Source organism: Equus caballus, chromosome 14 (genome assembly GCF_041296265.1).
Source record: "Equus caballus isolate H_3958 breed thoroughbred chromosome 14, TB-T2T, whole genome shotgun sequence".
NCBI lineage: Eukaryota > Metazoa > Chordata > Mammalia > Perissodactyla > Equidae > Equus > Equus caballus.
The window spans coordinates 24,220,017-24,242,609 of record NC_091697.1 but is presented as its reverse complement, the minus strand read 5'-3'; the positions used below and the strand labels follow the sequence as shown (position 1 = coordinate 24,242,609).

General features: G+C 54.0%; 1 protein-coding gene across 1 annotated transcript in view; it reads left to right on the top strand.

The window, feature by feature from the left end:
- The window catches only part of ERGIC1 (endoplasmic reticulum-golgi intermediate compartment 1), a 102,481-nt gene that overhangs the window by 43,895 nt on the left and 35,993 nt on the right, over positions 1–22,593 (top strand). Inside the window, exons 2-4 of the mRNA XM_023617230.2 lie at positions 5,469–5,530; positions 11,742–11,814; positions 21,365–21,459. Coding sequence (XP_023472998.2) covers positions 5,469–5,530; positions 11,742–11,814; positions 21,365–21,459 — 230 coding nt within the window. The remainder of the gene's footprint in view (positions 1–5,468; positions 5,531–11,741; positions 11,815–21,364; positions 21,460–22,593) is intronic.

Sequence of the window (22,593 nt, the reverse complement as noted above, 5' to 3'; positions counted from 1 at the left end):
AGCTTCCCCACCGTCCATTTCATCTGAATGTTTTTCAGGCCAGCCAGTGGACCTTGTCTCCGTGCAGGTTCATTCACTGACTCATTCATTTGGGTCAGTCCCCCAAGGGCCTGGATCGGGCAGGGCCAGGCAGCAAGGAGCCTAGGCCTGCCCTCGAGAGACTCATAGTCTGGTGGGAGCGTGGGGAGAGGGGATTTATTTGACAGCCATGAAGAATCCATCCTTTAGCTTCCTGTTTAAGGCTAAGCAATTCCAGTTCTTTAACCTTTCTTCCTAAGAAGCATCTTCCATCCAAGTGGTCCCGATTTGCCCCCACATTGTTGGGAAAAGCAGCAAGAACATGACTTAGGCCTGGATTCAGGTCCTTACTTTGGCATTTCATAGGTGTGTGAGTTTAGCCAAGTCACCAGCCTCTCTGAGCCTCAGCTATAAAATGGGCTAACAATCCCTAACTCACAGGTTGTGCGGGAGAATTGGATGAGAACATGGCGATCAAGGGCCTAGGATGAGCCCAGCACACAGTAGGTGTACACTAAGCATCCCTTCCTGTCCCCCCCCCCCCCCCATGCTCTTTACCCTTTCCTCTACATTCTCTTGACAGCGGACAACCACAGCTAATCACATCACCGCAGTGAGGGACTGACTAATGTGAGCCAGAGGGGACGGCTCACTTCCCGATCTGTCACATGCCTGGGGTTCTCACCAGCCTCCCCGGTGGCCCGTTTTCTCAGTGACATTCACTGCTGACTCACTTGGTTTGTGGTCAGCTCTAAACCCAGGGTCTTTTTCAGCTCTCCGTTTACCCCACCACCACTCCCCAGCTTGGACTTGTGGCGTGAGAATGAGATCATTATCAGAGAACCTTCTGTTTAGGTGGCCCTTCTCAAGGAGCCAAAAGCATTGCTAGACTGGCGGCTTCATGAGGACAGGGGCCGTGTCTCCCTCGACTGCTTCCATTTCCCCACCATGTAGAACACTACCTGATAGGTAGATACTGAGTAAATATCTGTTGAATGAATTCGTATGTTTTGAACTGGTCCCTGTCTTCCAGGAGATTCCCACCTGCCCTGGGGCAGCATCCTCGGAAAAACAAATAAGCAAAACCTTGAGACTCTAATTTACCAATAAGTGAGCTCTAAACTGATTCCCACAAGTACAGGGCAGTGGAAGGACCGTGGCCCACGGACTCGGACTTGCGTTTGGACCTCAGTTCTGCTAATCATTGGCTGGGTGCTTTGAACTAGTTGCCTCAGTCTTCTCCCTGGAGAAATGGGATTTCAGTATCTGCCAGGGTTAGTAAGAGAATTAACTGTGTATGTGAAAGCGCCTGGCACGGGCTGGAAGCGATCTTGGTTAGCATCGTTCCCTCTGTCCGGAGCACCCACCTCCTGTAGTTTGGTTCAAGTCTTAGCTCCCCTCTTGGACCTCTCTTCATCCAGCCTTCCTGCCCACCCCCACTCCCACCCCCTGCCCCCAACAAAGACATACTCTGCCTGACACCCAGCACGCTCAGCAAACGTTGTGAAGCCAGCACCTCACAGTTGGAGGCCTACGGGGACCAGGCATGTGTGAAGAAAGCAGGCTGGACGGGATTTTTAAGTGAAATCTCCCCCTTTAAAATTCTTTTTTTCATTTCCATTAAATTAAAAAGAATGTTTTAACTTTTCATTTTGAAATCATTCAGACTTGGAAAAAGAAGTGTAAAATTATTGTGAAGACTTCCCAGTACCCTTTACCCAACCTTCCCCAAATGTTACATAACCAAAATATCGTTACCAAAACCAGGGAAATGACACTCTACAGTCCTGTTAACTAATCTGTAGATCTTATTCAAGTCCCGTCTCTTGTCACTCTGATGTCCTTTGGCAGATGCAGACATCTCGCATGATTTGGTCATCGTCTCTTGTCTCCTCCAGTCTGTGACAGTTCCTTAGTCTTGTCTTTCATGACCGTGACACTTGACAAATGCTGGCCAGTCATCTTGTAGAATGACCCTCAGTTTGGATTTGTTTGATGTTTTCTCATGATTCATTTGAGGTTGTGTGTTTTAAGCAAGATCCCCGCAGAGCAATGGCGTGCCCTCCCCAGTTCGTCATATCAGGAGGCACATGACATGTCTCCTTACTGGTGACACTCACTTTGGTCACTTGCTTAAGATGAGGTCTGCCAAGTTACTTCACTGTAAAGTTACTCTTTTTCCCTTTGTAATTAATAAGTATTTTGTGGGGAGGTACTTTGAAAGTATGTAAATATCCTGTTCCTCATTAAACTTCTGATTTATTCGTTTCTTTATATCTGTATAGCCTCCTGGCTTCCTATTTCATCCAGTGGGTTGTAATCTGTTCCTCTCACTAATGATTTCAGTGCTCCTAGTGTCCATTCTTTGGTCAGTGGGGGCCCTGTTAAGCTGGCTTCTTGTCCTATAGACATGTCCCTATCATACTTTGAACACTTTCCTGCTTTCTGACATAAGAATATGCTCCAAGTTCATCTTGTATTTTTCCTGCCCAGCCCTGGAGTCAGCCGTTTCTCCACGGAGCTGATTCCTTTGAGCAGAGAAGGATATTTAGACGCCAAGATTTGAGTGCCAGATGTGCTCATTGCTATGGGGCCGTCACTGTTCCTGGACCCCCTCCATGGAAAGAGCTAGGACAATGTATGTGTATGATGTGTCCACACACGTATGGATGCTTCTATATTTCTGCATATTGAAAGTCATGAATTCACACTGATACCTCCGTGTCCACTCTTGCACCACAGGCTTTATTCTGCTTTCTCTCTGTTTATACCTCCCTTCCCCAACACCCCATTATCCTCACTATATTTACATATTTGATCAGTCCCCTGTGTGTAACAGTCTCCCACTCGCCCCTCCTCACCCCTATTGGGTTCTGACACTCCGCCCCAGGCCACCCCCACCTCCTCACCTCGAGCAGCCTCCAACTTCCCACAAGGCTCCCAGATTTTTTTGTTTTTGAGGAACATTAGCCCTGAGCTAACATCTGCTGCCAATCCTCCTCTTTTTGCTGAGGAAGACTGGCCCTGAGCTAACATCCGTGCCCATCTTCCTCTACTTTACATATAGGATGCCTGCCACAGCATGGCTTGCCATGTCCGCACCCGGGATCTGAACTGGCAAACCCCGGGCCGCCGAAGTGGAACGTGTAAACTTAACCGCTGCATCACCGGGCCGGCCCTGACTCCCAGTTGTGAAATGATGGTTCATATATTTTTTGCTGTGGGGCCCATGTTCCACCGGTGGGTGCTCAAGAGTGACCTGGTATTAAGTGGACCAGGAAACTGGATTGGGATTCCCTCCCATCTCTCCAGCCTCCGCTCCATCTGTTCCTGTCCCAGCGCTACTGCAGGTTAACGCAGTGCCCATCATGTCAGGCTCGGTCCTCCTTGTGGCCTCTGCCCTGCTCTTCTCATCCCCTGGACTGCTCTTTGCCTCCACCCACCCTTCCTCCTGTCCTCCTGCTCTGTCCAGATATCACCTCCTGCAGGAAGCTTCATGGACCCCCCAGGTGCCCCTTTCTGGGTATCTCCAGTGCCTCCAGCTAACCCCTGATGGAAAACCACTGCATGCTCCCTCTGTGTCCTTCTTTGTCTCTGCTGCTAAACTATAGGTACACAGGGTGATTTTATCTCCATGTCCCTAGTGCCTGAAAGTAGGTGCTCATGAGTGGTCGTCAAATGAGCATTAATAAGAGTAAGAGCAGATACTCACATAGCACTTCCTGGCGCCAGGCATGGGTCTGAGTGCTTTATATGCCCCAAGTCATTTGCCACTAAACCCTGTGCTGTGAGCTAGTTGCTGTCATTGCCCCCATTGTACAGACAGAGGGACTGGGGCACGGGGAGGTTAAGTGACGTGCCCAAGGTCTCACATTCGTGGAGTTCCACTCGAGCTCAGGCAGGCTAACTCTGCAATACCTGCTCTGACCTCTCTGTGCCTGTCAAAGTTGAAGGGGTTAGCGTTTTCAGAATAAAGGAGGCGAGTGGGTTTGAATGGTTCAGTATCATGAACCACCCCCATCACACTCCCAGCCTGGTTTCTAGTGCCCTTGGGGCCCAAGCACAGGTGAGTGGTGGCTGAGCAGACAGGAGAGAAGGTGGTACTTTTTAATTTGGCAGCCTATAGGAATTTTTTCTCCCCTGAAGTCTTACGAAACTGAGCACGTTCCATGTGAAATTAGAGTGAACACCCAGGAGTCAAGTATCAGATCTTATGCAAGATTTCCAAGTCATTGCATGGGAGTTAGCAGGGCATACATTGTTTCTCAATCACCTAAGGGAAACCAGCCTGCCACCCCCGGGGCTGGAGCAGCTGCCTCTTCACTCAGTGGGTTCTGCAGAGGGCCGGGGAGCACTGTGGGCGTGGAGCTCTGTTGATTGAACCCAGCTATGTGGGAACCGTCTGCTCAGGTTCAGTGAAGGGAAGGAAGCCAAGTGCGTGAGGAGCCTGCCCTGTGGACCCTGTATGTCACATCTTCCACAGACATGTATTCCCTTACTCCTCAGTAGCCTGGCAGGGTCTCGCAGTAGTAGGCCCATTTTTACAGAGGAGGAAACTGAGGCTCAGAGACGTTAAGTCTTTTGCCTGAAGTCACACAGCAAAGAAGAAGACCAACCAAGATTTGAACCCAGAGTGGTCTGATTCCAGGGTCTTGACTCTCAAACAGCTGGCCAGAATTACACCCATATCTCTCTGAGTCCAAAACCCCAAATTCTTCCACCATACCCCACGACCCCTGTCTGCTCTGGTGGGATCCGCATGAAAGAACGGCGTCTGCTGTGGGTCTGGGACGGAAACCCATGTTACATGGGAGCCAGAGCCGTCACGAGCAGCTGCTGAGCCTGCGGGCCCCAGGCAGGATTTTGTGTTCCCCTCTGCCTTGGAGCTGAGGAGGATCTCCCAGAAGCAGGAGCTGGGGAAGAGGAGAGTGGGGAGGGGCAGGGAGGAAGGGGAAGAGGGGGTGGAGAGGTGACACCTTGCAAGCATGCAGGCTGTCACAGAACTCGGGAAAGACTGCGCTTCCCTGTTCCCTTCAGCGTCAGAGGAACCCGAGCCCGGGGTTCAGTTCATCGCACAAACTCCTGCTGAGTCGCCTTCTGTGAACCAGGCCTCTGCTGGGTCTGGGGATGGGGTCGGGGACAAAACCCAACCAGGTCCCTGCCCTCATGGGTCCCTCATTACATTCTCATGGGGGGAACACCAACCAAGAAGTGTAACCAAATGAGGGGTCAAGGTCGTCTTGGGGGGTACAGTGTTGTGAGGGAGTGCGATAGGGCTGTGTGGGGTGCAGGGTCCCATCAGAGGGGTGTCCCGCAGGACTCTCAGAGGCGCTGGTTCTGGGAGGAAGCGCGGCCTGCAACCTGTGTGGCACACCAGCCACACCATTTCCCCTGCTGTCTGCAACCCGCCCTGTGCGCCCCCTCACCCCTGTCCCCTTTGCTCTCCGCAGGTTTGACATCTACAGGAAGGTGCCCAAGGACCTTACGCAGCCGACGTACACCGGGGCCATTAGTGAGTAGCCGCCCTTCTCACCGTTGCCCCCCCCCCAACCCCTCCCTGCTCTCCCTGTGCAGAACGCTGGGCCAGGGAGGGAGGAAGGGATGGGCATCTGCCAGGCCCTTCATATGGTGCCTCATCTCGTCTCTGTCCTCACTGGAACCCTGCAAGCTGCAGGCATCATCTGTTTCTGGAAGGAGATGCCAGAAACCATCAATAGTAGCTTCCGTGGGAGAGGAAACGGGGCTCAGGGGTGGGAGGGAGCCTGACTTTTCTCTTCATACCTTTTAGACTATTTGAGTTTTTGACATAAGCATGTTTCTATCCGTTTTAAAAAAATAATAATCTCACCCAGATTTTGGTTTCCAAATGCCAGTCTTCAATAAAACGACCCAGGGCTCCGTGGAGAAATGGCTGATTGCAGGGCTAGGGCAGGAAGGTTACAAAATAAGCCTGGAGCACCTTGTGCCAGCAAGCAGAGAAGCGCTCGCAGCCAGAAAGGATGGGGCCGTGTCAGCAGGACACAGGAGCCAACCTGGAAGAGACCAAAGACCAACGCTGGGCGATTCGAGTAACAAAATAAATAACGGCATTATTGGCTTATAACCCAAAGAATGAAGGAAAAGGTCCATGAGTCCATACTGGTCTAAGGAAATGGAGGAGAAGGGCTGAGTCTTCCTTACAGAAGAAGTCCAAACGGTATACGTGACTCCATCCCCCTCCAGGAGGTAGAGTGCGTTCTCCTCTCCTGGAGTGTGGGCGCACTTGGTGACACGTTTCCAAAGAGTAGAGGGTGGAAAGGGGAAAAGTAAGCTTCTGGCGGAGAGACCTGGGCTGCAGCTTAGCCGAGCGCTGGAGATCAGCGTCAACCGGTGAGGAGTAATGAGGACGTCACACCCCCTCGAGAGGATGCAAGGGGAAGGGCACCCCAAAACCACAGCCCAGTCTGATCAGGAGAAAATGTCAGACAACCCCAGTTGGGGGACATTCTACAGGACACCTGACCAGTGCTCTTCAAAAGTGGCAAGGTCTTGAAAACCAAGGAGAAACTGAGGAACTGTCATAGTTCAAGACCAAGGACGCGTGACGATTGAATGCAAAGTGGGATCCCACGCGGGTCCTGGGACAGGGCGTTAGTGGGGAAACTGCTCTGAGTCAGTCTGCAGCTCCATCGATAGTGTCATACAAAGTTGCTGTCTCCATGGGGCACGTGCTGGGGTTCCGCAGGATGTTAACGGAGGGAGAAGCTGGGGGCAGGGCATGTGGGAACTTGCTGTACTGTCTTTGCATCTGTTATTACTCCACAATAAGAAGTTTATTTAAAAAACAGTAAAAAGCAAACCCAAAGTGCCATGCAAGCAGAAGTACTTTACCCTCATTTTCCAGGTGAGAAGATTGAGGCAGAGAGGTGAAGCGACTTGTCTGAAGTTTCACAGCTCGCAAAAGGTGGGCCACCCTGCACCCTGGCGGAGGAGGGCCCCTCCCAGCAGACTGTCCCCCGATCCAGGGCTCAGGGCCAGGCAGTCAGGGTGGCGTCCACAGATGCCTCCCAGGGCAGGCCATTGTCAGGTAGGGGGATGACCTCAGGGATCCCCTCACCCTGGCTGGTCCTGCTCTGGCTCTCCCCGCTCCAGCTCAGCTGTTGAACCTGTGGATGCCTTCTTGAGTCCTGTAGCTCCACATGCCTGGGGAAGGGAACAGGGCAGCCAGCAGCAGGATGCATGTCCCACAGGCTGGGGTCCAGCAGAGCTGGGTTCACGTTCCCATTTAGCAGCTGAGTGACCTTGGGCCAGTCACTTCACCTCTCTGAGCCTCAGTTTCCTGATCTGGGGATTAAATGCGATGGCACCTGTCAGGTGTGTGTGCGTGCCAAGTCCTTGGTGCATGGATGACACTCCTTTTCCTGTCACTGTCCTCCTGGGGCCCACAAGGCCTATGAGGGTCTGTGACACTTTGTGCATTGATGCTCACAGAAAGGAGATTCGGGACGTGAGAGGAAAGGGGCTTGTTCATCTATCTGTTCAAGTAGTTCAGGAACCTAGTCAAAAAAGTTCAAATGAGGCTTCTGGTCCCCTTCCTACCGCCAGCCAACAGCTCAAACCTCCTCTTGGCTCTCTACAGTCTCTCCCTTGTCAAGAATGTTTAACAATCAGGTGTGTGTCCTTCTAGAATTTTCTAAATATGTGTTCAGTCTTTGATATACCTGTGTCGTCGTTTTAAGCACAGACGGGAGCTCCCTGCACACACCGTTCTTCCCTGTCCTTTCCTCAGCGATGTGTCCACCTCTCACACCAGCGCATCCACGGCCACCACGTTCCTTTTTCCAGCTGTGTCAGTCCCTTATCTGGGCGACCCACGGTTTATGTAACCAGCCCCCTGACGGTGGACATTTCCGAGTCCTGTTTATTGCTATCACAGACGTCCTTGTCCATATATTTTTGTATCCTTGTATGGTTCTTTCTGTAAGGTAACTTTCCTAGAAGAGGAATTACTGGGTCAAAGGGCATGTGCATTATAAAATTTAGAAGGTACTGCCAAATGGCCCTCTGGGGACGTGACGGCGAATTCCCCTACACCAGAGGAAAGACGTGAGGCATGACAGGCCAGCCCTTAGCTACCACTTAGTGAACAAATATTTATTAACCAGGTCCTGGGGCCAGGCCCCGTGCCAAGTCCTGGGACCACGCTGATGAACAGGCTTCACTGTTTGTCCTTCAGGAGTGCACGGCTGAGCAGGGCAGGCAGACGCAGAAACCCATCTTGCATTACGTCATAATAAGTGCTATTAATAGCTGGAGGCGCTAGCGAGGGCGCTGGACATTCACAGGTCGGGGTTTGAATTCTGTCTCCTCTGCTTAAGCGGCCGCGTGGCCTGGGACAAATTCCTTGACTTCCCGGAGTCTTGGGCCTTGGGTCCAGCGCCCCCTTTGCAGGCTGCACCAGGTTTCCCACCAGCAAGCCTTCTCCTAGGAGGATCACATTCCTCCTGCCCAGTCCTGAGTCAGTTCGGAAGAAGTCTGCAGTCAGACGGCCTGAGCATCTTGCCCAAACATGGGCTGAAAACCCTCATCAAGCCTTCAGTCTCAGAGGCCTTTCTGGGTGAAATACTTCCTACCTGTCTTCGTGTGTTTCATTTATCCATTCAGCAAACAATGACTTCGTACCTTCTCCGAGACAGGCACTGTGCTAGAGCCTGAGGTCACAGTGGTGCTGTCACCATCTCTGTCCTCCCAGTCTGGGGACGGGTTAGGGGAACAGACACAGAACGTGGATGATGAGGGCTACTGGACGTTTGGGTTTCAGCTGAGCGGCCTCTGTGCTTATCATGTCCGCCTTCTGGGCTGACCAGGCTCTGTTCCAAGCTTTGAGCCAAGAACGTGGGTTTCAGCAAGAAGCCTTCCCAGCCCCTTCCCACACCTCTGCTCTGGACAGAGTTGGAACTTTGGGGCCTGTTGGGAGGCTTGGGGCAAGGAAGGGCAGCTAGAAGACCTCGATCTGACCTTCAGAAACACCTCCCCTTTTGTGTCCATTGCCCATTACAGCAGCCACGGGGTTGTCAGGGCTTGGGCGCGAGGGGCAGGAACGTGATTCTGCAGCGTGGGGCCTGTGGGTGATGCACAGGAAGGGTTCCAGCTTCCAGGGGAGGCTGCTTTGCCCGTTGAGTGGGATTCTTTTCCAGAGAGCGTGGTAACTGCGTTTGCAGGTGAGAGGCGGAGGGGCACGAGTTGGGACGCTTGGATTGAGAGCCAATCTCCTGCAGCGGGTTCGTTCAGCAGCTGGAGAAGGCACTGGAAAGGAATTTCCATACCATAAAACAAACACACATGGTCCCTCTGCATGAACTGAAGTGGCAGCTGCCAAGACGGAGACCGCTGCGTGAGCAAAGCACGGTTGGAGAGGATGCGGACGTTACGCTGCCGTTGGCTCAGAGGAGAAAGGATTTCTACGTCTATGCTCATGTGTGTGTGGAAGGACCCAAGACTGTAACAGCAGCGTCTCTGGGCCGGAATTTGCAGATCAGGAGTGAGAAAGAGGCTTGCACAGTATGCCTTTTTATACAAGCTTGACTATTTTTCTATCATGTGCATGTATTACTTCTTCAAAAAAAAGGGTAAACCCTTAAACTCCGCCCCATCCAGCTTTTTCAAAGTTTGGAACAGTTTGGGAGTAATTCTAGTGTGCCCCTTGTCTTGGAAGCTGAGTGAGGACTCTGGGATTCTGTGCCGTCCTCCACTTAGAGCCCAAGTTCTTGGGATTCCCCTTCTTAGGGCATTGGTTCCAGAATGCACAAGTTCTGGTCCTGTCCCACCACCATCCACTGTAGCCCCGGGCCAGTCTCTTGCTGTCTCTGAGCCTCCATTTCTATACTCTTGGCATGGGCTCCTGCCCCCTGTCAGGTGGGAGCGTGAGATGATAGGGTGTCCATTGACGCTCCCACAGCAGGTGCCCAACCAACACAGCTTGTCTTCCCTCTTCACGGGGGACACGTCGTTGTTCATTTTAAGATAGATGATGATGATGATGATGGTGGTGGTGGTGAGTAGCTGGTCTCAGGTCTGTCATGATGGTTCAACCACTCCAGGTCGGGCTGTCAAGAATGTAACAGAATCAGCAAGTGGGACTGGGAACTTTTTTTCTTTGCAGAAACTAAGGGTCAACCAGTCTGTCAATCACCTTCCCCAAATTGCCAGACCCTCCAAGGTGTCCCTGATGAAAGTCCTAAAACTGAACTGATACTTGAGCCGTGATTACCTGCTGGGCACTATTTCAAGCCCTGTGTTGTGGAAATTCTCAGAGTAGCCCTGTAAGGCAGGTGCTACCACTGTTGCCATTTTACAAATGAGGAAACTGAGGCAGGGAGAGGTTAAGTAGCTTACCCAGGGACACACAGCAGGTGAGTAGTGTGGCCACACCATGTGAGCCCATGCCCACTGTGTGCCTCTGTGGTTAGCCCAGACAAGGCATGCTCAGTGCTCATTTCATGCTCTGGGGAACAGCTCCCTGCCTTACATGACACCTGTCGTTGCCTGCTGTGTGCCCAGCCCCGGGCCAGGCACTGGAGCTGTGGAGTGTTTGCCCTAGTGAGAGAGACAGCCACGGATAATCGATAAAGTGTGGAAAGTGTCAAAATAGAGGCTGGGAAGACAGGAGCAAGAGTGACCAGCTCCACCTCTGGGGGTCGGGGGAGCTTCCCACCAGAAGGGACATTTGAGTTGGGCCTCAGCCTGGGAGGATGAGTAGGAGTTCGCCATGCAGAGAGGGTCACCATGGAGGGGGAGGGAAGATGGGGAAGTTCACTCCAGGCAGAGGAACTGCGAGAGCCATGTTGAGGGCACAGCATGTGGCTCGGGGTGGCCGGGGGGCGGGTGTTGGGGGAGTGTCAGGAGCTGAGGCTGGAGATGGGTTGATGGCCAGACCCCAAAGTGCTTGTTATGTCCTGCCCCAAGGAGTGACTCCAGGAGCCACAACTCCGACACCATCAGGGGCCAGCCAGGCAAGGTTAATACGAGTGAAGTGGCCAATCCTAGCACTCTGTTCCACTCTCTCTGCATTTCAGACTTGTAGGACCACTCTTCACCTCCATAAAGAATTGTCCCTTCTCTTGAAGCACAGTGCTTGGTGTCCTCATTTTCCTACTTCTGATGGGGACACGGACAGAGGTTGATGGCACCACTGGGGGGGGTGGTAAATGGCAGCAGACATTCGACCTCGGCCTTGGCATCAAGGAGGCAGGAGGAAGTGGTGAGGCCTGCGGCAAAGTGCTGAGCTCAGACCCCGTGGAGGAACAAGGGCTCAAGTGTTCTAGAGCAGCGAGAAATCTGGACTTTTATGTGAAATCTCTCTGATTGTTCAGTAGCGACTCCAAATTTTAAAATATATATCACTCGAGCCAAAGAGAATATGTTTGTGGGCCACCGGTTTGCAACCTCTGTTTTTGACTGACCTCTGTGTTAAAGAGCTTTTGTGGAAGAAAGCTGGGCTGGCCCCCAGGAGGGTCTGCCTGTGTCGGGGGTCGGTCCGCATGGGAGGGTCAGATCAGTGCCAAAGGCGGTCTCCCTTCCTGGGAGCTAGGCTGCTGCATATTGAGGCCAAGAATAGGAAGGGGCTTCAGAGGGTCTGCGGGCCCCCCTCCAAGCAGGTTTTCTCTGAGGCTGGAGGGTGGGTGCCAGCCTCTCTGCTTCAGTGCCCACCGCCCTTAACTGTGCGTCTGTGTTGTTTCTTCCAGTCTCTGTCTGCTGCTGTCTCTTCATCCTCTTCCTCTTCCTTTCGGAGCTCACCGGATTTATAACGACGGAAGTGTAAGTCACATCCCCCCTGGTGGCCTGTTCCAGAGCCTTCTGGGACCCCAGTTAAGAAGAGGGAGGGGCTTTAAAAGAACAGAAACCTCGGGAACTTCCAACTCCCGTTTCCAAGCCCGTGGTGCCCGTCACTCCTCCGTTTCTTACAAGGGTTTTAAAGTTAGAGCAGAAGTGAACGTTGCCATGTTAAAGCCGAAGAAAACATGTTGGCTTCCTCTGCGGGGGGCCTCCTGGGCCGCAGATGAACAGCCATCGTTTGTCATCTTTGCCATCCCTGTGTTTGGCCAGTGGGCCTTTTTCCCTCTGAATCATCACAGGGTCATTTGATGTTAAAGCTGGAAGAGTTCAGAGAAGCGGGTGCAGCTTGCTAGCCGAGGGGGGCGAGGTTGCTGACATCAGAGCCTGGCCCCTCAGCGAAGCCCCCTTGCCTGTCCTCGGGCGCACTCTCGGTGAGGAGTCAGTGTGGCTTCCTGGCAGCGACTGACGCACTGTGAGTCCATCTCCGATTCCTAGAATCATTCATTGTCTGGATAACCTAGTAAACGCTCCGGGGTGTGTGTAACACAGAATGCCATCGGAGTTATTCAGTCACGGACTCATCCGACGCCCCTCTGAGACGGAGTCAGACCCAAAAGCTTCCTGCCTTTGCCACTGGCCGGAGGCTTCCAAGCCTCTTCGTTTCCATGTTTACAACCCAGAACGTCATCCTGGGGCTGGGCCCGGGCCACCCACTCCCTGTCCAACTCTGGAATTTCTGGGTTTCCTTTGCCTCCCTCTCAGCCACGAGACAGTAGGAAACTGGAAACACAGCTGCTTAGCCCAAGGTCGTCCTCGTGGCTGTAGCCGCGTTACCCCCTTTAATCTGCAAACAGCCCTGGGAGGTAGCTGTCCCCGCTTTACAGATGATGAAACTGAGGCTCAGAGAGGCGGGGGCTTGCCCACAATTGCAGGGTTAGGCCTGCTGGGAGCATTTGGGAGCATTTGTCTTCCCTGTCCCTCTCATCCTCTTTTTAACCCTCGTGGCACCAAAGCTCAGGGGGCTTCATGGAGTGGTGGAAAGAGCACTGGACAAGGCATTGGGAGACCCAGGGCCAGGTCTCTGCTCAATTACCACTTTGCTCTGTGACCCTGGGCAAATTGCCAAACCTCTCTGGGTCTCAGTATTGCTGGTCCAACAAGGGAGGGCAGATCAGAGTCACAGCTCCCATCCAGGCCTGGGGAGGCTTGTCTGCTTCCCAAGATGTGACCCCTGACCATGCAAGGGTCAGAGAAAGGACTTGGTCCCCCCCAGCCCCTAAAGGGGAATGACTGAGTCAAGCACCTTCCCCTCGTGTGTATTTGGGCCACTAGACGTCCCAGGGGCCCCCCCATCACGAGTTGGCGGTGGAAGCAGAGAGAGCAGTGAGAGATTGAGACCCGCTGCCATTATGAAGGACCTGCTGTGTGCTAGGCACCTGCTGGTCTCTCCAGGCTGCATCCCGTTCCCTGGGAGGAGGATTACTGTGCAGGCCCCTCCTGTTCTGAGCAAGGTGAGAGGGGAAATCAGTGACAGCAGCAAGAGGGGAGCCCCAACTGTGTCCCAGGTACCAGTTGGGAGGCTTTACGTGTTCCTGGTAGGGGCACTACCAAGTGCAAAGGCTCTGAGGCAGGAATTACCTGGTGTAGGTGAAAAGCAGAAAGAGCTCGTGTGGCCAGAGCAAAGTGAGCAAGCAGGGAGGGTAGAACATGGAGTCGGTGGAACCGAGTCAGGCCAGGCCCTGGACACTGCTGTGTGTTAATGGGCATCTTCCTTGGTCCCCAGCTCCCAGAGGTCAGGGGCCAGATCTGCCTCACTCACTGCCCTGTGGTTCTACACTCAGAGGAGCTGAAAATGTGGGCAGTGGACACCGATGGTCCCCAGGCAGACAGAGCTAGACTATGTCAATTCGTGATAAGAGCTCTGAAGGAGAAACAAAGCAGGGCAGGAGACGGAGCAGGCCTGTGATATTTCATGGGGCTTAAACAAGATTGTTTACCTGGAAGGTAATTAACATAGCATCTGATATACTTTAATAGCGATAGACCCACATGTCTTCGTGCATTTATTCATTCATAGTTATTCCCCACCTAAACTAAACTAAAAAGGTTGTAAGGCTGCAAAGGACCTTTCATGTCATCAGTGTTCCGTGTATGTTGATTTCCTCATGCCCTCCCGTGCCTCCTGCTGACGTTGTTGGGGGCGGCTTGTGATCCTCAGCTCGGCCCATAGCGAGGCGTGGTGCTGAGGCCGAGGGCCCCTGACCGTGAGTTCTGACATCAGAGCTTGTGACTAGAGCAGGTGGGGCCCCACCTGGCATGTGGAGGGCCCCTCCAGCAGGCCTGACGGCTCGCTCCGCTTGCCCTGCGCAGGCCTGCTGCTCCTAAGAGCACGGTGTGTTCCTGCCGCTCTGCCCCCTCGCCTTTCAAGGGCTTCCTCGTCCCGGCTCCTGGGGACATTCTGGATACTCGGATCCCACCACTTCCCCAGAGGGGAAGAAAGAGGGGGCAGAAATAAAAGCACGAGGGGCCATTCACTGACTCTTGGCCTTGTGTCCAGCCCTGGGCTAGTAAGCACTTCATTCACAGTGTGAGCGGCTGGAGAGGGAGGCAGGCGAGAATGAGAAGAGAGACCTGCCCGGGGCCAGAGGCTCCACCTATGACCGTGCAGGGACCCTAACACCCACTTCTCTCTGTGGCCTTGTGACCACAGTGCAGGAGTTACCAAATGGAGTGCACAGGGGTGAGGACTGAGGACTCCGCAGAAAAATCCACAGGAAAAAGGATTGCTCCTTTGGGGTCTTCCCTCTACCAGAAGCTTCTCTGACCCCTGGGAAGCCCTGCTAATGCAGAAAGAACCAAAGGTCACAATTCTTTTCCTTTTCTGGATGGCCGGCCCTCCCTGGTGGTTTTATGACCACAGTGGGTCAGCCCCCCCACCTCCCATGAGATTGTAACCCAAGGAAATGAGGTCACCGCTGTTGGATCACGGTCGCTCCAACCTTGGCCTGTGGTTATCAGTGACATAGGAGGCCATTCTGGCCCAGCCCAGTGGGGAGGGGGCCTGTTTGTTTGGGTGGCTGGACTCCAACCTGGGCTCTGGACAGGCCATTAGTTATCCTTGAGAAAGTGGCCGCACAGGGGGCTCTGAGGCCTTGTGTTTCCAGGGGAGCAGCCCAGCCCCTCTCTCCTCGGATAATGTGGCGGCAGAACATTCCAGCCTTCGACTGTCCAGGCTCTGGCTGCTCTTAACTGTTACCCTGATGAGGCTTTATAATAAGAAAATGTAGTAGCTGGAACCCTCCATTGATAATTTATAGCATAATACAGCTCATCATCCTTTCCAGTTATGATTTATAATAGGTGGCCACGTGCCAGCACCTTTACAATGATCATCTCATTTAATTGTCCCAGAACCCCTCGAGTTAAGTACCACTATTGGCGTTAGTCCCACTGTGCAGATGGGGAAACTGGGCGCTCGGAGGCTGAAGCCACAATGGAGTTAGTAAGTGGTGGAGCCAGAGTGAAGCCCAGGTCTGTCTGTCGCCAGTGCCCAGACTCGGCACCCCAGCACCATCACCGGATCCTTTTCTGCCCGGAGCATTTTGGAGCCCCAGGCTCCTGGGAGCCACTGGTTTTGGTCAGAATAGTTGACCGGAAGCCTCGGATGCACCCTTCTGGGGTGCGGCGGCCAAGCAGACAGTCAGACCTCCAGGAAGCTGCTGCCCACCCACTGGGAGCTTGGAGGTACCTTCAGCTGTGTCCTCACTCTCCGGGGAACAGGCGCAGAGTGGGGAGGCCAGTAAGTAGCTTAATCAGCAGGAGGAGCTGGACGTCTCTCTCGGAGCCCAGGCTACCCGCTCTGCGGCCTGGATGTGAGCCAGGGCCGGGGGAGAGCCGTGGCTCTCACATGAAAGAGGAATGGGAGGCCTGAAGGCTTCTGAGCATGGAGTGACGGGATCGGGTTCCTCCCTGGGAAAGATCACCTCTTGTGAAGATGGGCTTGGGCTGGGCCACCCCGGCAGCCAAGGGCCTGGTGAGGAGGCTGGGCGATAACCCAAGGAGAGGGGCTGAGGGGTCAAGGGGCCGAGGGCAATGGCTGCGGAGACGGAGCTCGGGCAGGACCAGGTGGCTGCGAAGGGATGGTTCTGGACATGTACCTGGTAGGTAATAGGTGCACTTACTTATGCCTGGAATAGTCGGGGTGTAAAACTCTCCGGCCCTGGAGAGCCGGCTTGCATAAGCTCCATCCCTTCCTCCCCGCCACCCCAAGCCCTTGCTGTGGGCCTCGCTCCTGTGTAAGTTTCCATTAGATCAAATTATTAAGCATGGAGCTCAGTGACTTTGGGCAGGAATCCAGACTATTCAAGTGTTCTTCTAAAAGCAAATAAAATTGTTTTCCGTAGATGTCATCGGACTCACGCCTCAGCCTAGAATTTCAAGGCCACCTACGCTCCCCCACCCATACTTCCCAGTCCCTTTCTTCCTCTCTCCCTATGTGGCTACTGCTTACCGACCCCCACGCAGTCCACCTGACTTCTGACACTGTCTGGAGTCCCCACTCCCTCACCGGCGCACGTTGGTCACCTCCCTGGCTCATCCCACGGAGGCTGTGAGCAGGTGCTCTGTGCAGGGAGCTCTCGACCTGCTGGGAGTCACATGCTGCAGCCCACTGGGTGTGGCAGGTGGAGGCGATGGGGAGAGGGCGCAGAGGGAGTGTACCCCTTAGTACCTCCATGGCCTGTAGGGTGGGGTCGGGGTGGGCATCTGAAGATTATCAGAAAGATAATCTTGCATCACTCCTGCATCAGAGGTCCGCCTGGGGCCACTTGCTCCTCAGTTTTTCTTTGATTCCTGTCCTATCCATGTAGTGCAAGGGAAAGACAGTGGCTGTGGGCTCCAGTGGCCCTGGGTTCACATCCTGCCTCTGCCTCTTCCTGGCCAAGTGATCTTAGCCAGTCTTTTATCTGTCTTCCTCTGAGCCTCATTTCATCTTTGTGAAAAGAGAACAGTAACCCCTATTAAACACTGGCTTGCTGTGGGCATTAAATGAGGTGTTACCCGTCAAAGCCCCTAGCAGGGGGCCTGGCACCAGCTGCTCAGAACTGGGGCTTCTCCTTTGATTAGCTGTGGGTGAGGCTGGCTTTTCTGCGCCCCTTAGCATGTACGAGGGGCTGCGCTCAGCACCTTGCACACGTCAACACGTTTAATTCTCACCATAGTGCTATGAGGTAGGTACTCCCAGTACACCTGTTACCATCCACCCATGAACAATGATCTTAATGATAACAGTAGAAGTAGTGGACACTTACTGAGCACTTACTGTTTACTGAGGCTTTGCCGAGTCTGTGATTGTGCCCATTTTACGTCTGGGGAAACTGAGGCTGATTGAGGCAAAGCCCCTGGCACAAGGCCAATCGGCCGGTGGGTGGCAGAGCCAGGATTTGAATGCTGGCGGCCTGCACTTCCTCGTGATGACTTATTCTCTTTCCCTGGGAGAGCCTGTGCTGGAGAGCTGAGTAACAGACACACCCCTGCCTGGGGCAGCCTGCGGTCTCCACGGTCCGCACAGCACCATCAAGCAGCCAGAATCTTTAGCCCTTTTTTCTCCTTTCTCTCTTCTTTTCTCCCTGCCTCCCCTCCTTTTTTTCCTTTCCTTTTTAGTGAGGTGTAGGTAACTCACAAACAGCAGGGTGTACAAATCTTAAGGGTGAGACTGGATGAATGTTGGCCCATGTTTACACCCATGTCACCATCACCCCATCAAGACAACACACTTCCACCTGGGACATTCCCTTGTGCCCCCTCCCAGTCAGTAACCCCCCCACCCCCACTATTCTGACTTCTGTTACCGTAGATTAATTTTGCCTTTCTTCAAACTTCATAGAGAGCTTCCCCAGTTTTAAGGATGAGGAAACTGAGGCTCAGAGAGGTGAAGCAACTTGTCCCAGGTCCCCCAGCCTCTAAGTGGCAGAGCCAGGAGGTGAGCCCACATCTGTCTGCTGCCGCCCGACAGGCCTGCTCATCACCCACACTAGTAACAGGAGGAGTCAGGCCCACACGAGTCCCCACACAGCAGTGAATCCACAAGAAGCGTTCATTTTCCTTCTAGATGGGCTGATTTCTGGCATTTTAAAATCACTTCAGCCCAGCCAATAATTTTAGCTAGGCTTGGCAGGCACCTGCGACACTGGCCAGGGGGTGGCAGGAAGCCAGCAGCCTTGGAACATTTGCTTTGGACACGGAAGGCGGCCGTATTGACCTCAGTGGGTGGGCGGCTCAGGTGGTTGAACTGTGTGTGTTTATTCCACAGCCTGAGGCCCTTCAGGAAGGCGCCTGGGAGCAGCCGGTCCTGGCCTTACGTAACCCCCGCCTCCCGCCAACCCCCGGCCCCAAGCTCTGCAGGCTAGTGGGTTTCCCATCCCTCCGCAGCCCCTTTGTTTTGGGCAGCTCTTCAGCCCCTGGGAGCCAGTGGGCTGGGAGAGGCCTCCTGGGGCCTGGAGGCTGAGCTCACCTTGGCGCCACACCTGGGATTCACCTGGCTGTGCACCAGAGGATTGCCAGGGGGTGACATCATCCCTCAGTCCCTCAGTGGCCTCGCCTCCAGGTGGGAAAGGTGAGTCGCTTCAAGAAAGAGTCACTCACCCAGCAATCTTGTTACTCAACAGCCCGCCAAAGTTGCGAATTACGGCTGGGGTAGAAATTGGGCGCTGAAGGCTGAGGAGGAACATTTGGCTGTGGGGAAGTCGGTCCTCCCCCCGTGGAACCTCCTGTAATCCTGTTCACTCCTCCCGCGCTGGCTCATCTCTTCTTCCTGTCCTCTGATGTGGGCCAGTGCTGGGAGCCTGCCAAGCACAGGCTCCTGTCTCCCATCCCCACACCCTGGGGCCTCAGGGCCAGGGCCCTCTCATTTCTCCTTGGACCCTGGATGCTGAGGAGGGGAGGACGGGGAGGCAGCAGGAGCCCTGGAGAGCCTGGGGCCCAGGCCTGGGGCAGGACTCCAGCGCGGCCATTTCCTGCTGTGTATGCTTGGGGACAGGACTGACCCTCTTTGAGCCTAGTTTCCTGGTTTTAAAGTGGGGATCAGGGCATTTCACAGGGGCAGATGGGATAATGTGAATGCACATAGGCCTGACAGGGCCTTTCCTGGCTTCATGGGCTGGAGGCCCAGCAATCTGAAGGCCACTCTGCCTCTGTGGCTCTCTTGTCTCTGGGAACATCCCTGTGACCCCCACAAGGAAACGAGTCCCGGGTGTCCTTTTGCGCGCGCCGTTCCTGTTACTTGAGCAGCAGCTGCATCACACTAGGTGCTGGGGCACGAAGACAGGGTCTTAGTAAAAATGAATACCCTTGCCCTGGCTCCACTCCTTTTTTCCCAAGAAGCGGCCGTTTACAAGGCTCTCTTAGAGTCTAACTGTTTACAGCCAGCAATCCTTCTTTATTTTACAGCCTGTGGACAGCACCCAAGGGGCCTAATTAATGTTTAAAATAACCTCAGCCCAGCCACCTCAGGCACTGCCCCAGAGCTGCCCACTAGGCCGGGCTTTAAATTCGGTTCCCTCTCCCCATGGGCAGTTATCTGAGAATCAGAGGTGGGCTTCAGATACAGCCGTCCGATGTCCACCCAGCAACCCCTCAGGGGTGTCTCCAGAGCACCTCAAGCTCAGCATGGCCACATGGAACTCACTACTTTCCCACCCCACCAGTCCCACTCCTCTTCCAGGGGCTCCCAGCCCAATGAATGGTTCCAGAAAGAAACATGGCAGCCTCTGCATGCTCCCCTCAACCTACCGCCACACCCTGAGCATCAGCGAGTCCTGCCTGCTCTGGCACACCATGCCCTGCATTGCCCCCCATCCCTGCCACACCCAGTCCAGGCCGCCATCTCTCACCTGGACCACCGAAGCAGCCTCCCTTCTGGTCTCCCTAATGCATGGTGGTCCCTCCAGTCAGTCCTCCTCGAAGCAGCCAGAGGGAGCCTGTTAAAGGGCAGGCCTGTCCATGCCACTGCACTCAGGATCAAGACTGAAGGCCTCGCCGTGGCCTCTGAGCCCTCACTTGGCCCACGCCCATTCTCCGGCCACCTCCCATGCCATGCTTCCCTGTGCTCCACGCCGCAGTGACCTTCCTTCGGTTCCCCAAATGAGCCGTGCCCCCACTTCCTGGCCTCTGCACGTGCTGTCCCAGGGGTTCTCCCTCCCTCCTTGCCAGGACAGCCTCCTACCTCCTCAGAAAAGGCTGCCCAGCCTACTCTCCCCAGAGGTCAGTCACCCCGTTAGTCCCTCTCGTGACACCCCGCAGCTTTCCGTCAAAGTAGTAATCACAGTTGGCGTAAGGTGTTTATTTAGGAGATGAGTGGCGTCTGTAAGCTGGATGAAGGCAGAGACCACATCTGTCTGGGTCCTCACTGTCTCTAATGCCTGACTGGTGGTAGGTGCTCAAAAAGTATTTGTTGAATAAATGCATGTTGCTGACAGATCCCAATGTGGCACCCTTGTCCCCAACAACAAGGTGTCATGGCTGTCCACAGAGCCTCATGCCCCCAAACTGTGCCTCCCCCACAAAGATGTCCACGTCCCCATCCCTGAAACCTGTGACTATGTTACATTACGTGGCCAAAGGAACTTGACCAACGTGGTCACGTCAAGGGTCTTGAGATGGGCAGATGATCCAGGGTTATCCAGGTGGGCAGGATGAAACCACAAGAGTTTCTAAGAGGGAGTGAGGAGGTCGGAGAGGAGAGAAGATGCTCTGTGGCTGGCTGTATAGATGGATGAAGGGGCTATGAACTAAGGTGGCCTCTAGAAGCCGAAAAAGGCAAGAAAATGGGTTCTCCCCTGGAGCCTCCAGGAAGAGTACAGTCCTGCAGACCCATTTTGGACTTCTGACCTCCAGAAGTATAAGATAATAGATATGTGTTGTTTTAAGCCATTAACTTTGTGATGGTTTCTTACAGCAGCCACAGGAAACTAGTATGTTAGTCTAGTCATGTCTCAGACCCACTGCCTGCCCCAGGGCTTTGTGAGAGCTGGGACGTTGAGCGTGAGCACCCAGGGAGCTCCTGACTTCCCAGCTTGGAGGCGGGGAGGGAGCTCAAGAGAGTAGGGAGTAAGGTACTGTGTGCCTGTTGGTGCCAGGCCCTAATTCCTAGTAAGGCCCACGTTTCTCATTTAAGTGTTCAGACCACCCCATGGACAGTGGGTGGTTGTATCTCGTTAACAGTGTGTTTGAAGAGGGGGTTCTCTGCCTAGGTTCACATAGAGGGCGACAGAGCCAGGACTGGAACTTGCATCTGCCTGATGCCAGAAAGCTCTGCTCTTCGCACCGCTCCGTCCCCTCCCTCCCAGTTGGAAGGCCAGCATTTGGAGAGCGCCCTCAAGATGGGAGCTCCCCTGAGCAGGCGCAGACTTCCCCCAGATGGGGCTCTGGGTTATCTCAGCAGTGGTCACCAAGTGAAGGGGTCCCTGGCCGTCCCCTGCAGCCGGTGGGGGCGGTGCCCTCATCTCAACGAAGCTTCTCTGCTTTTCTCCCTCAGCGTGAATGAGCTCTACGTCGATGACCCAGATAAGGACAGCGGGGGCAAAATCGACGTCAGCTTAAACATCAGTTTGCCCAATTTACACTGTGAACGTGAGTATTCCCGCCAGCCCTCTGCCCCGGCAGGAGGCCTCTGTAGGCAGAGCCGCATGCACGGAACTGGCGAGATGACCAGGACGAGTGAGGCGAACGGGGCAGGCTGCAACCAACAGGCAGCATGGGGTTCTCCCCACTCTTTTGGGGGAAGAATGTAATCAACTGTGCATACACTTGGAGGTTTCCTAGAATAAAAAAAATCAAGAAACTGCTAATGGATTACCTCTGGAGAGGAGCGGTGGTGGTGTGGGGGTGTTGCTTGGGTCCAGTTCCCCAGAAGCAGAGCCCGAGACTCTGCAGATGAGTTATTGAGGGAGAGCTCTCGGGAGAGCCTGAAGGGCCTGAGGGAGGTGAGAGGACCAGGGATGTGGGTACAGCCTGGTCCCACGGGGAGCTATGATGGGGGAAGACACCCCAGTTTGTGTGTGTGTGTGTGTGTGTGTGTGTCCGTCCATCCGTCCGTGTGTCCCTGGCATCCTTGGCTAATGGCTGCAGGGTGGTGTGTGCAGGAGGGTGGGGGTCACCTAACTTCTCAAGCATCTCAAGGCAAGGAGCCCTCCCACCCGCCGAGAGCAGACACCTGGAGAGGATGCGGCTCTGAGCTGTGAGCAGCCCATGGGGAACTTCCTTTTTTACTTCCTACTCTGTTTTGTTTGTTTTTTTCATTTGTTTCAACCATGAGAATGAGTTACTTAAACAAAACAAAACTCATGGGAAGTCTGGTTTGGAGTCACGTTCTGCCTCCTCTGCTCACTAGAACTGCATGACCCTGGTTGAGACAACCTCTCAAGCGTCCGTTTCCTCATCTGTGAAACGGGCTTCGTGCTGGTATTGCCTGAAGTTGTTGGGCAGATCTGATGAGCTGGCTCCTAGACTTGTTAGTGAGGGGACTGGGTGTCCCCTCCTGGACTGGGGTTCTAACCATCCCTCTGCCCCAGCCTGGCATGGAACCCGATGCAGGCCCTTCTCCTCCCCCGGTTTCCTTCCTACTGAGGGCAGGACACTGGGTGCGTCTGTGGCCAGCAATAGGGAGAGATTCAGTCCTGTTATTGCCTTTGCTGAGAATTATGTCACCGTTATGAATCCACAGTGGGCCCCGAGCCAAGCAACCTGTTGCAATGGATTGGTTTT